General features: G+C 35.8%; 2 protein-coding genes across 2 annotated transcripts in view; both read right to left on the minus strand.

Annotated features, from left to right (window-relative positions):
* LOC107635205 (UDP-glycosyltransferase 74G1) lies at positions 241 to 5,016 on the minus strand. The gene is made up of 2 exons (XM_016338600.2): positions 4,287 to 5,016; positions 241 to 1,133 (listed from the first exon to the last, which is right to left on the minus strand). The coding sequence occupies exons 1-2, from the start codon at positions 4,923 to 4,925 to the stop codon at positions 387 to 389; spliced, it is 1,386 nt and encodes a 461-aa protein (XP_016194086.1). The 5' UTR covers positions 4,926 to 5,016; the 3' UTR covers positions 241 to 386.
* LOC107638104 (UDP-glycosyltransferase 74G1-like) overlaps positions 13,063 to 14,116 on the minus strand; it is a 3,472-nt gene continuing 2,418 nt past the window's right edge. Inside the window, exon 2 of the mRNA XM_016341277.2 lies at positions 13,063 to 13,917. Coding sequence (XP_016196763.1) covers positions 13,174 to 13,917 — 744 coding nt within the window. The 3' untranslated portion in view covers positions 13,063 to 13,173. The remainder of the gene's footprint in view (positions 13,918 to 14,116) is intronic.

Below are 14,116 nucleotides of genomic sequence, written 5' to 3' on the forward strand. Positions count from 1 at the left end.
CTAAGTTCTTTAATCTAATAATCTAATAATATATTTTTAACTCATACTTTTAAATATTAATTGTTGACCAAATACAATAAACTGCTGTCCTCTAACATTCATCTTTAATTAAATCATGCACTCTTGTTACCACTACAGCAAAATGAACCGATATAATAATGACGGAAATTTAGTGGCAGTTTTGAACCTCTCTACATAGGCGGCCACTACAATTGTCAATTGGTGAAAATATGAGAAAGCTAATCTTAATAAAGCTCACAATATTATTAAGCATCAACAAAAATAAGGTCCCAACATAAACTATATGTAGTAGTATTATTACAATAGATAAAGTAGATTAACACACAAATAATCTGAACGTTAGGAACAAATTATTGTTGATATGACTAAGTAATAACTTGTGATTGAGAGCATGTAAACAAGCTATTCACAAATTCTATCATGTTTTTGTAAGAACTTCCACCTTCATCACTAACTGCTTTCAGAGCCAAAGATTTCCATTGCATGGCATTATTCTTCATCTCTTTTCCTTTCTCACACTCCATCATTTCCTTTATGCAATCCCTCAATGCTTCACTCTTCACAATCTTCTTTTTCTCATCATTTGGAACTCTAATTCCCACTTTCCAAACATCAACCATATACTTTGCATTTGTGATTTGATCAGACCATTGTGGCACTACAATAGTTGGAACTCCTAAACTCAAAGTTTCCAATGTAGAGTTCCAACCACAATGTGTTACAAAACATGCCACAGATTGATGAGCTAGTACTTTCAATTGGGAGCACCATGTTACTACCAAACCCTTCTCTGATTTCTTTGCAAAATCTTTTGGAAGTTTAATCTCTTCAGAGGTTCTAACCACCCACAAAAAATAATGATTACTATCTCTTAGACCATATGCTATTTCTCTCATTTGTTCTTCATCAAGAGGAACCAAGCTCCCAAATGATACATAAATAACCGATCCATTTGGTTTATTGTCTAGCCATTCCATGCATTCTTCTTCACTCTTGAATGCTGCACCTCCATAATCTTCATCATCCTTAATTCGTTTGTCCAAAAATACAGAGGGGATATTTGGTCCAATGGTTCTAAATTTTGGCCAAATTTTCATTGTCCAATCAGCCACCTAGAAACAAATTTTTGGAAGCAACTATTACATATTGAATTTTGGATTTGAAGAAAATAAAAGAAGAAAAATAAAATACTGAAAAAATATAATTTATGCTATTATTAATGTAAAAAAACTAAAATTTATATAATGATTCCTTAGAGAGTAAAATAGAAGGCTTTTAATAACCTTAATATTAATAAAATGAAATGATTTATGAACCATGATAACATTATGCATGTTGAATGAGAAACTTTATCAAAAAAGCAAGAGTAAAATGAATATATATTAACAATAATGTTCTTTTGCTTCCTATCGCAGCCTCCATTCTCATTTTCTTGGTTTCAAATTCTAAAACCTTTATGATTTTGTAGAAAGACGTAGCTTTGGACAATACCTTACTATCTACGTTTTTGGACATTTTTGTTATTTTGCTTCAACATCACCATAAATGGATTTAACTTTGCTATGTTTCAAAAATGTTTGAAAAGACACAAAAAAAAGATTTTAAAGTAATTTAACTTTTTTTTATTTTTAATAATTATTAGAATAATTAAATAATATTAAATGTAATAAATATATAATCATATATAAATTTATTATAAAAAATTGTACAAAGTTTGATTTCTAATGTAATTGTTGTGCATCTATTAAAATAAAATATTTAAAATTTTCTATTAATAATAATTTTAACTTATGTCTTTATGTACAGGACACATTATTAACTAAACTCATTATAAATAATATTAATGTATGAATATAAATATTAATAAGTTAAAAAGGTAACTTTGGATTGTTATTTCCGTAGCATTACCATATATTAATTAGTTGGGAAATTTAATGACAAGATACCCCTGTAAAGTGTATCTATGTTCTCTTCCTTTTCAATATATGATAGTTAATTAATAGTTAAATTAAATAAACTCAAAACTGATTAGCTACTTTACAACAAGAATGATTTCTCTTCATTTAATAAAGGAAAAACTACCATTTGTACCCATAAATTTTGCGAACGCTGACAAAAGTACCCATCAAACAAGAAAACTAACATTGTACCCATGAAAAATAGGTTCCGTGTGTCAATAGTACCCAAACCGTGATTTTTCGTTGACTTTTTAATAAAATTTCCAAATTATCCCTTTTATCTTCTTCCCCAAATTCCAAATTTCACAACTCTCATCCTTCGTCTTCCTCTGCCACCGCCAGTCACCATTTCCTCAAGACCCAAGCACCTGATGTCTTCCTCCAACCTTTATCCTCAACCTCCATCTCTCTTTATTCCAATTTTAATTTATTCTCCAAATCTAAATCCAAATCAACTTTAACATCATTACCCTTATTATTTCTTTCTTCTTCGGATGCAACGACAACACTAAGAAAGTACACCCTTGTCAAACTCTTCAACTTCTTTAACCTGAATATTGTTGTTCTTCTTATTCCAAATCAATAAGTAGTAGAATTCAGCAACCAGAGCCAACAAGAGGTCGATGGCCACGTTCTCTTTCCAATGGTGACTCCAAACACTGCTCAGCGCCGTCGATCTGTAGAAAAAGGGGATGCTGTTAGAGTATCTTCATGCCATTTGGTAGACTGATATTCACATTGCAGCCACCGCCGCTGCTTAGGCTAGGCTTTCGAGGCCACCGTAGAACCCTCTAGAAGGCTGTGGTGGTAGTAATGTTATTGTTGAAGGATCTTGTTTCACTTTGAGTACTCGAGAACAAGGAGGGATGATGGTGGCGGGGTACATTGATGAGGATGAGCTTCTGAACATGCCGAGTATGATCGAAGACATGGCCAGGGGAATGCAGGGTGAAAAAGGACCCACACTCCCAAGCCAACCTTCGACGACAACATCATCAGCAAGTGCTGCTCCTCCAGTGAGTTCCCAGAGAAGCTTCTCCTTTGCAACAAATGCGACCAAGGCTATCACATCTTCTATCTCCGACCTATCCTTCCTTCTGTTCCCAAAGGCTCTTGGTTCTGCGCCTCTTGTTCCCATAGTGACACCAAGAAACCAAAATGTATGTTTTTTTTGTTAATTTCAAACTTCTTTTTATTTTTCTACACCAAATCTACAAATTCATAATATTTGAACAATAACCTCAGATAATTAATAATCCACAGTTCTTAATCTTTTTAATTTAACAATTTTTAATCTTTTTAATTTTTTGTGGCTGGCAGCAGCAGAAAAAGACGAAAGATGAGGGTTGTGAAATTTGAAATTTGGAGAAGAAGATAGAAGGGATAATTTAGGAATTTTATTAAAAAGTCAACGAAAAATCACGGTTTGGATACTATTGTCACACGGAACCCATCTTTCATGGGTACAACGTTAGATTTCTTGTTTGATGGGTACTTTTGTCAGCGTTCGCAAAATTCATGATACAAATGGTAGTTTTTCCATTTATTAAATTGCAATAGTGACCTTTAATTTCTATTATATTCAATGTGTGTAATGTGGAAACAAATTGCGACATTAATAATATAAGATGATAAATATATCATTCTTCTAATAAGAAATTTTGGTTCAACTTTTAGTAATAACAAAAAGAAATTAAAAAAATTGAGGACAAAAATAAATTAAGAAAAAAATGTGCACCATAATTTTTTTTATTCTCGTTAAATATAGTATATATACAAAAAACACTTTATGTATGTATCTACCATATATAAATAAAATATGAGAGAAATTTGATGCATAACTTTTTTTTATTTGTCATTATATATAATTCATAAGGAAAAAAAAATCATTTGTATTTCTAAAACATGAAGTAAAAAATTTAACTTAAAATAAAAAATATATCATTTTAACTAATCTCACATTTTTAAAATACTTTTTATTAATGTCATGATAACATTTTTTTCAGAAGTTTAAATCGATAAAAAGAAACAATATGAATAGTTATATCTTTAACATTCTCTTTCAAACAAGAGTCTCTTTTTGAGTTTTAATTTTTATATAAATCTTTTTTTTTCCTTTTATCTTATACTTTTTTTTTTTACTTGTGGAGTTTATCAAGAATCAAACTTTGACCTTTTGAACATAAAATTTTCATATCATATCATGATATCACTTTTTTCAAAAATCTAAATTAATAGAAATAGATATCATAAATAGTTATATGTCTGAGCATTAATACATTAGTCTTGGTAATTATAATTGCTTACCTCCTTGTCCAGCTCATAAAATGAATTGCATAGGACCCAATCAGCTTTGTCAACGTTGGAGAATTGACCCGTTGCCAAGTCAAGCACAGCCAAATCTTCATCATCATCACAATTGTTGAAGAAAGAAGGCATGTCACAAAGTTGAAGTTTAGGCATAGAAGGAAGTGAAATTTCACTCTCAATCAGAGGAACCTTAATCTTTCCCAATTGAACATGATAATATATGCTATTCACAGCGGTATTTTGAGTCAAGTAAGAAGCACCTACTATGCCAAATCTTTTGGCAACATCTAATGCCCACGGCAACGCTGAATCATAGATAATGCAATCTATTGGGTTTCCTAACTTAGCAAGCTTTTCTATAAGATCAACAAGGGAGGGTGGGCCCACTTGCCAAAACCGGCCCAAATAGGCCTTAAAGGTTCCAGCTTCACCGAACCCACCATTGTGAAACCCATCAGAGATTGATTCAAGTGATATGTAAGGTGGCACATTTTGTAAGGTCTTGGAGTAAAAACATGTGGTGGCTAGTGTTACTTTCACTCCTTCATGTACCAAGAGCTTTGAGAACTGAATCATGGGGTTTATGTGGCCTTGACCTGGGAATGATAACACCAAACAATGCGGTTTGATACCCATGCTTTTTCAGTAATGTGTATTTGAAATGAAACCTTTTCTCTTGCAATATCGGTTTAGAGGTGATTTTGTGTTGAGTTGAGACTTGAAGGAGTTATTTTATATATAGAAGAGTGTTAGGGCAGTAACTTTTGTGTTTTATAACTATTAATTGGTCATTAATAGTATTTTTAATGGTGTGAGATTAAATATAATGGTGTGGAATCATTTAATTTTCTTTTAATGGTTAAATGCTGGCCAATTTCTTAAAAAATTGCTGCTCCGAGACCTTTTGTAAACAATATGAATAATAGATTTTAGAATTGATCCAATAAAGTAAAAAAACACTCCACTTCCAAATTACATTCTAAATCTTAACATTAGGATATCTGCACATCTAATGAATTGAACATCCAACTATTGTTAATTGTGCATGAGTAAATCAAATTAAAAGAAATAACCATCTAATTAAAAATAATAAATATAATCACCTACATACCTATTGAATTAAATATCTGACATATTTATTGTTCACATTATTTAGTATTTTCATTGTCTACCTATATTTTTTCTTTCAAAAAACTTGGAAACCGATAATAATTCTTTTATAATTTGCTTTAATGGCGTAGGAGAAGCCAGAAGGTCAAATTAAAATATATAAAATACTAAATGCCCCAATTCACTTTTCTAATATTATCTATGTTGATACAATATGCTAATGACTTTTTTCATAAATATAACATTTACGTTTTTCTACCGAGATCAACGTTATAAACATGACTATCAAATTATAATATGAATTCAGTATCACCCACTAATTTCAATTTCAAGAGAAGTGAATATATAATATGTCCTATATGCTATTTTTCTAATTTTAAGTGTATTTTTTATTGTTTACACAATTAAAAAGAGTATATAAAATCAAAGAAACTACCCACAAAATTAGACAGGCACAGGAGAAATTAAAACAGAAGCCTATATAGTCACCGAAAAAAAAAACAGAAGCCTATATATCAATGAAATATATATAAAGTTATAAACAGCATATGATTGTGAATGGCTTTTGCCACCCAAGTAAATTATTGTCTTTCAATTATTGACAGACGCAGAGGCGAAGTTAAAGTTTTCTTCTTTTTCTTCAATCAATATTTTGTGACATGCCCGGTAGCCATCATCTTTTTCAGTATACTATTGATTACTGTTATTTAATTTTGTTTTTTTTCACAAGACTTTTCAACTCATCCAAGAGATTTTAAGGTGTGTGTGTGAGTACACACTCATGTCCGCATAGAATTTTTTGTTTACTTTCTATAGGTATATCAATTATGTCATGTGTACATTAAAATCAGCTACTAAAATTGATTATAAGTATAAAATATATGTTAAAATATAAATATAATAGATAAGATAGAGAGAAAGAGATGAAAAAGTGAGAGAGATGTGGGTGAAAAACACAGAGAGGGGTAGAGATAGGAAATATGACAAAGATATGAGAATTTGGAATCCAGAAGAGTATCGACGCCTAGAGTATGAGTCTTTCTCCATTTTTGTAGACAACCTTCCAGGAGATATCTCGAAGAGAGAACTATTTCAGCTGTTCAATTGGACGGGGCGCATAAATGACATATATTTATCACGTAAACAAAAAGGTGATAATATATACATTTTTGCGTTCATACGATATACTACAAAGGAAGGGGCTTTGAAGGCAATAAAGAAAATGAATCGAATAAAGTTGCAAGGTAAGGTTGTGTTTGTGGGGGAAGCGAAGTACAGGATAGGATGTCGGGCGTGCCTGAGATGAAGAGACCACAGAGAGAAAACAATATTCAAATTAACACAACTCAGCGGCCGCAAAATGAAGAGGCTCATATTGCCGAACCTCTGAATACAACAAAGTCCAGTAAGGAGAAGAAGGAACAGGATCCACATGGAAACGGGTGGACAAAAAACAATAGAGGTAGCCGTAGCAAAAGAGAATTTAGACAGGTTGCAGAGAAGCATAGTGGGAGGGACTACGAAGGCTATTGATTTTAACTACTTGAAGGATAAGATTGCGGAGAACTTCCCTCAAGTCGTTCAAGTACGAGAGCTGGGTGCGTATAAAGCTCTTCTGACCTTTGATTGTGTGTTGAGCGCTGAAGAAACCTACACCTTTAAAATGAATAGTCTTCTACAACTCTTTCATAGAGTATGGAGATGGGAGGAGGCAGAGCGAAGTGAAACTAGAAGAGTGTGGCTAGAATGCTTTGGAGTCCCATTGCATGTCTGGTCAACAGACACTTTTAAGATGATTGGAAGTTAATGGGGTGAAGTAGTTGGATGCGATAAATTGACAGAATCATGTAATTCTTTCAGCGTAGGACGTGTGCAAATCGATACATGTGTTATGGACGAGATCAAAGAATGGATACATATTACAATAGGCCTCAGCGGTTTTGATGTGTTGGTAAAAGAGGTGGAAAGTGAGACGTATGACTTGGATTGTAAATTGGAATACACGGTTGCCGGCGACACAAGCGACAAACAACGAACGAGAGGTGCAATAAAGGACCGTGTAGAAATAATTGATGTGCCGGAATGTAGGGACCGGACATCAGAGACGGTAATGACAGTGACGAGGGAGGGGAAAGAAGACAAGGGCAGGTTGGTAATTTCAGAAAAAATTTTGAATGAATGGAGTAATGACAATTTAAAATTTAATCACATGAAAATGGTAATGTATGATTCACATCAACAAGCTATTATAGAAAAGGCTGATTCGGTGGGCAAAGGTTTTATGAGTGATAAAGAAGATTCTGAGCGGACCATATTGGAGATTTTTGGAAGCAAATTCTGTGGGCTGGACGGGGAAGCTACAAGGAAAAAAAAAGACCAAGTCTGATTTATTAGAAAATTCGGCTAACTATACAGATTATTCAAACAAAGCCTTGGTATTGCAATTGGGCCTAACACATTCAACGGGCCACACCATTAGAGACGCTGGGACCAAATCAGCGTGTGGGCTGATCCAACCTCATCCGGGTCGGGTCGAAGGGAAGCTCCTCCATCCTGGTACAACAATTCGGTTGCGCGACCTAGCTAACCCCAGCGCAGCAACAGCGAGACCTGGCGCAGCACACTCACGACGAGACGAAGATGGAGGCTATGGAAATGACAGCTTTGTGTTGCGCTGTCGCACAAGGCCATGCCGAGATGGAGTGAGACGAGCTGCGCACCTTGGGACTGTGGACATGGCAACCGATGTTGAAACCTGTCCACCAAACTCAAGAACGGTGATTCACGCAGAGGAGGCCGACGTGAATGGTGAGGAGGGAACCGGTGTAGCAGCTGAGTGGAGAAGAGTAGAAGGTATGACAGGAGGGATGGAGATGAGCGCAGCAGAAGCAGGGACTGCAAATGCAGCGTGCTCGGCAACAGGGGGCTTTGGGGAGAATGATGGTGCTGTCTGTTCTTTCGAAGGTAATGGGAAGGCAAGTGACGAAGGAGATGACGGTGGGTACAAAGGTAATGAGGGTGAAACGAAATCTGACAGTGAAGCTGAAAATAGGACTTATTCTAAGGAGCGTGTGGATCATGAACGTCATGTTGTAAATAAACATAGGGATTTGACAGTACGCAGAGGGAGTTTGGTGCACGGTGGAAACGATACAGGGGAGACTCTAACGGAAGGAGAAGGTGATGGAATTGATAGTAGTACAAGCGACAATCAGAGTTTGAAGGTGAAGGAGCAAATGATAGAGAACAAGAGGACCTGGGAACTAGCAATTGAATCCGGTGCTATGTTATACAACGAGGAAGATGATATTATGGCAATCCTACAAGCTCAGAATGAAGAAAATGCACAGAAGAGAAGATTGGCAAAACAGAAAACGAAAGCAAGACGATGTAGGCCTAAGAATAAAAAAAAGGTGTGTAATAATGTATTAAAATGATATTTTGTTCTTGGAATGTTAGGGGGTTGAGGGGGGATGGAAAGTTGAGAATGATAAAGGACTTAAAGATAAAATATAGATTGAATATGTTATGATTGATTGAGACTAAAAGGCAAGTAGTGACAAGGTTCGATGTGGCACAGCTATGGGGATGCAGTAGTGTTGGATGGGAACATGTTGGGTCTGATGGTGCTTCGGGTGGATTATTGCTACTATGGGATGAACTTATTTTTAAAATAAATAATTGCTACAAAGGAGATAGATGGTTGTGTGTTGAGGGAGTTTTATTAAAGAATAATTTTAATTGTGCATTCCTATTGGTTTACGGTGCTCATACCAGAGATGAAAAACTTGTTGTGTGGGAGGAGCTGAGTTATATTGCTGGGTTGTGTCAGGTTCCGTGTTGCTTCATGGGAGATTTTAATGAAATTGTACATGTTGATGAAAGAAAAGGTTATGGAAGTTTAATAGGATCTGCGGAAGACTTCAAGAGTTGGATACAAGATATGCATTTGGTGGACTTACCGCTTAATGACCGTAAGTTTACATGGTTTAGAGGATGTTCATGTAGTTAGATTGATAAAGTGATGGTGAGTTTAGAATGGATTGAAGAATTCCCAGAGATTCGACTAAGAGGAGGACCAAGGGGCTTGTCAAATCATTGTCCGATGATAGTCGAGGATACAAAGATGAGAAGCGGCCCAAGACCGTTTAGAAGCCTAGACTCATGGTTTACACACGAAGGGTTTCTAAGAATGGTTAAGGAGGAATGTAGGGGATTAGGGAAGATAGAATTCACAGAAAAATTAAAGGCATTAACAGTTCCCCTGTGAAGATGGCACAAAGACAACTTTGGTGACATGGATAAGAAAATCATGAAGTTTGAGGAAGAGATTAAGAAGATAGACGACATGGTAAGTAGTGGAGCATATGATGAAACAGTGGAGGCAAGAAGGAAGGCTTTGGTGACTTGCTGTGAGAGATGGTACGTTAGAAAAGAGTTGCACTGGAAACAGATGTCACGATCTCAACATGCAAAGGATATGGACAAAAACACCAGATACTTTCATCACATAGCTTCTTCAAGGAGGAGGAATAACAGAATTGATGCTCTGGTGATTAATGGAAGATTGGTTAGAAACCTAGCTAGGATAAAAATTGCTATTATAGATTTTTATAAGCGATTGTACCATCAAGAGGAATCTCCTGTGGTGGGTTTCAAAGATGGACTGGTGAATATGATATTAGAAGAGGAATCTGTGGCTCTAGAAGTATTACCGTCAACTGAAGAGATTAGAGAGGCTGTGTGGGATTGTGAATCATCTAAAGCACCGGGAAGTGATGGATACAACATGAACTTTATCAAGAAGTGATGGGATGAGATTGGGATTGAGTTTACAGCAGCTGTGACGAGTTTCTTTCAGACAGGCAGGTTACCTAAAGACTCTAACATTACATGGGTAGCGTTAGCTCCCAAGTTCGTTGGGGCCAAGGAAATCAAAGACCTTCGCCCAATCAGTATGGTCGGATGTGTATATAAGGTGATCTCGAAGGTGTTAGTTAGGAGGGTGCGACTAGTGATGCCGGGACTGGTTGGAGAGACTCAGAGTGCATTTATCAAGGGTCGTAAAATACATGATGGGGCACTTATTGCATGTGAAACTGTGCATTGGTTTAAAACAAGGAAAAAGGAGGCGGCAATAATCAAGCTAGATTTTCAAAAGGCATATGATAGAGTCAAGTGGAGTTTTGTGGACATCGTCTTACAAAAGATGGGATTTGGGCGAAGATGGAGGGAGTGGGTTATGGAGTGTGTTGGCACAGCCTCTATGTCAGTCCTGATAAATGGTTCACCAACAAAGCCGTTTAAGATGGAAAGAGGATTGAGACAAGGTGACCTACTATCACCCTTTTTGTTTGTACTTGTAGTGGACGTTCTACATAGAATGGTCGGGGAGGCAGTTAGGAACGGCCGTATATTCCCTTTATTGGTTGGGAGAGACAATATAGAATTGTCGCACCTTCAATTTGCAGATGACACTATCTTGTTTTGTCCGCCAGAGGAGGAGACTATTAAGAACTACAAAAGGCTCTTGCGTTGCTTTGAGTTGATGTCGAGGCTAAGTATCAATTTTGACAAATCCAGTTTGATCCCAATCAACTGCGGTCAACAATGGGTGCAAACTATCTGCAGCTTGCTGGGGTGTAAGGCAGCTACCCTTCTAGTCAGATATCTTGGAATCCCTCTAGGAGCTAACCCAAGGTTGGTCAAGACTTGGAAACCAATAATAGACAAAGTGGAGGAGAAGCTCAGCTTATGGAAATCAAAGGTGCTCAACAAAGCGGGTAAGTTGGTACTTATTAAAGCTGTTTTAAATAGCCTGCCGATATACTACTTAAGTTTATATAAGATGCCGAAGGCTGTTGCGGAAAAATTGATCTCATTACAGAGAAAATTCTTGTGGAGTAAGGAGGATGGTAGGAATGGTGTATCGTTGGTTAGATGGGAAGTGGTTCAGGCTCCAAAAAGTCTAGGTGCCTTAGGAGTAGGAGATGCGATGGTCCGGAATACAGCACTGTTGTTTAAGTGGTGGTGGAGGTTTTCTAAGGAAGATTGTCCATTGTGGAAGAAGGTGGTATGCTCCTGCAACAATCTCAATCCTAATGAGCTGCTTTCTACTCAGACATTGCCTACTAGAGGGGGTCCATGGAAGGATATTTGTCAACTATAGATTAAGGAGCAACATGTAAGAGATAAGATGATAACTGGATTGACTATGGAAGTTGGTGATGGTAGAATAACTCGGTTATGAGAGGATGTCTGGCTATATTGTGGTCCTTTGAAGGATAGGTTTCCAAGGCTCTTCTCGGTTTCAATGCAGAAAGGATCTGTCATAGGGGATTGTGGGTTTTGGGATGGGTTGGACTGGGTTTGGAACCTCCAATGGAGGCGTGAGTTATTCCAATGGGAGTTGGAACTTGTGACTGAATTACATGACACTTTGAGGCTGGTCAATCTAGCAGCTGACAAAGAGGATAGGGTTGTGTGGAAGTTTGACAGACAAGGAGTATTTTTTACTAACTCATTTGTGCAGGTGTTGCAGGAGGAAACACTTTCGGAAGACGTAACAAGTTATAGTTTCACCAAGGATAACTGGAAAGGCTTTGTCCCGCCGAGAGTGGAGCTGTTTGTGTGGTTCGTCTTGTTAGGCCGGGTGAATACAAAAGAAAGATTATGTCGGCTTGGAATAATTAACCATGAGGATAATTTGTGTGTACTATGTAATAAGGATGTGAAATATATTCATCACTTATTTCTTAGATGTGAATTTACTTGGCAGGTGTGGTGCACATGGCTAACTTATCTAGACAAGCAGTGGCCCATTCCCGGTACTTTGAAGGAACATTTTCAAAGCTGGACAAGAGCAACATGTAGCAAGAAGGACCGCAAAAAATGGTTCATATGTTTCTTTGCGGTAGTTTGGAACGTCTAGATCAAAAGAAATAGGAGGATATTTCAGAATAAAAGAACAGGGGTAGAGGAGATCATTAATTTGTCAACTTGTAGCTACCAGGAGCGGAGATGTGATAACCCCTTTTATTGTTGATGGCAATGTCGAAGATAACAAGGGATATGTCTTTGCTTAATAAGGACTATGTGTTTATGATTCTTGTTGTCTAGTTTTTTCTTTACTTGTTCTCTCCACTTTGTGTGTTGAGCTATTTTGTTTTAAAAAAATATATAAATATAAATTAAAAATAAATTAAACTATATTATATATAAACATATATTAATAACTAATTTTAATAGTTAATTTTGGATTTGAATTCTCTAAAATTTGAATTTCACTTTAGAGGATAAAGTGTAATCTCTCACCATTTATTTTATAGGTGGACTCAAGAGAAAATATGAGAGAGAAACCATTCAACGGTGAGAGAGATTATACTTTTTTCTCTGAAGTAAAAATTCAAAATTTAGAACAAAAACGAGACTTCATAAGTTCAGGTCCTTGAGAACAGAACAAAAAACGGGCAGAATCCATAGTTTGCCAAAAAAAGATACTGCTATTTTGAAGAGACAGTTATCGCACTTGAAAACCTATTTGGGTGGCATTAAATATATGACAGGCTTACCCGATATTGTCATAATCGTTGATCAGCAAGAAGAGTATATTGGTGAAATAACATGGGCATAATAGGACATTGCTGAGATGAAAATTTAAATATATATTAATAATGCTCAAATATTATTAATAATCAGAAAAAAAACTCCCATCATAAACTGTATATATAATAGTATTACAAATTATTGTAGGAACGAATTATTGTTGATATGACTAAGAAATAACTTGTAATTGAGAGCATGTAAACAAGCTATTCACAAATTCCATGATGTTTTCATAAGAACTTCCACCTCCATCGCTAACAGCTTTCAGAACCAAAGATTTCCATTGCATGGCATTATTCTTCATGTCTTTTCCTTTCTCACACTCCATCATTTCTTTTATGCAATCCCTCAATGCTTCACTCTTCACAATCTTTTTCTCATTAATTGGAACTCTAATTCCCACTTTCCAAACATCAACCATATACTTTGCATTTGTGATTTGATCAGACCATTGAGGCACTACAATAGTTGGAACTCCTAAACTCAAAGTTTCCAATGTAGAGTTCCAACCACAATGTGTTACAAAACATGCCACAGATTCATGAGCTAATACTTTCAATTGGGAGCACCATGTTACTACCAAACCCTTCTCTGATTTCTTTGCAAAATCTTTTGGAAGTTTAATCTCTTCAGAGGTTCTAACCACCCACAAAAAATAATGATTACTATCTCTTAGACCATATGCTATTTCTCTCATTTGTTCCTCATCAAGAGGAACCAAGCTCCCAAATGAGACATAAACAACCGATCCATTTGGTTTATTGTCTAGCCATTCCATGCATTCTTCTTCACTCTTGAATGCTGCAGCTCCATAATCTTCATCATCCTTAATTCGTTTGTCCAAAAATACAGAGGGAATATTTGGTCCGATGGTTCTAAATTTTGGCCAAATCTTGGTAGTCCAATCTGTCACCTAAAGTCATATATAAGTAATAGCAGGCCTTTGAGAAATATGATTTATGAACCATGATAACATTATGCATGTTGAATGAGAAACTTTATCCAAAAAGCAAGAGTAAAATGAATATATTTTTATAATAATGTTTGAAAGAAAATAAAAAATTAATTTAAAATAATTTTATTTTATATTTTTTAATTATTATTCATTTTAT

The sequence above is a fragment of the Arachis ipaensis genome, chromosome B04 (assembly GCF_000816755.2).
Source record: "Arachis ipaensis cultivar K30076 chromosome B04, Araip1.1, whole genome shotgun sequence".
NCBI lineage: Eukaryota > Viridiplantae > Streptophyta > Magnoliopsida > Fabales > Fabaceae > Arachis > Arachis ipaensis.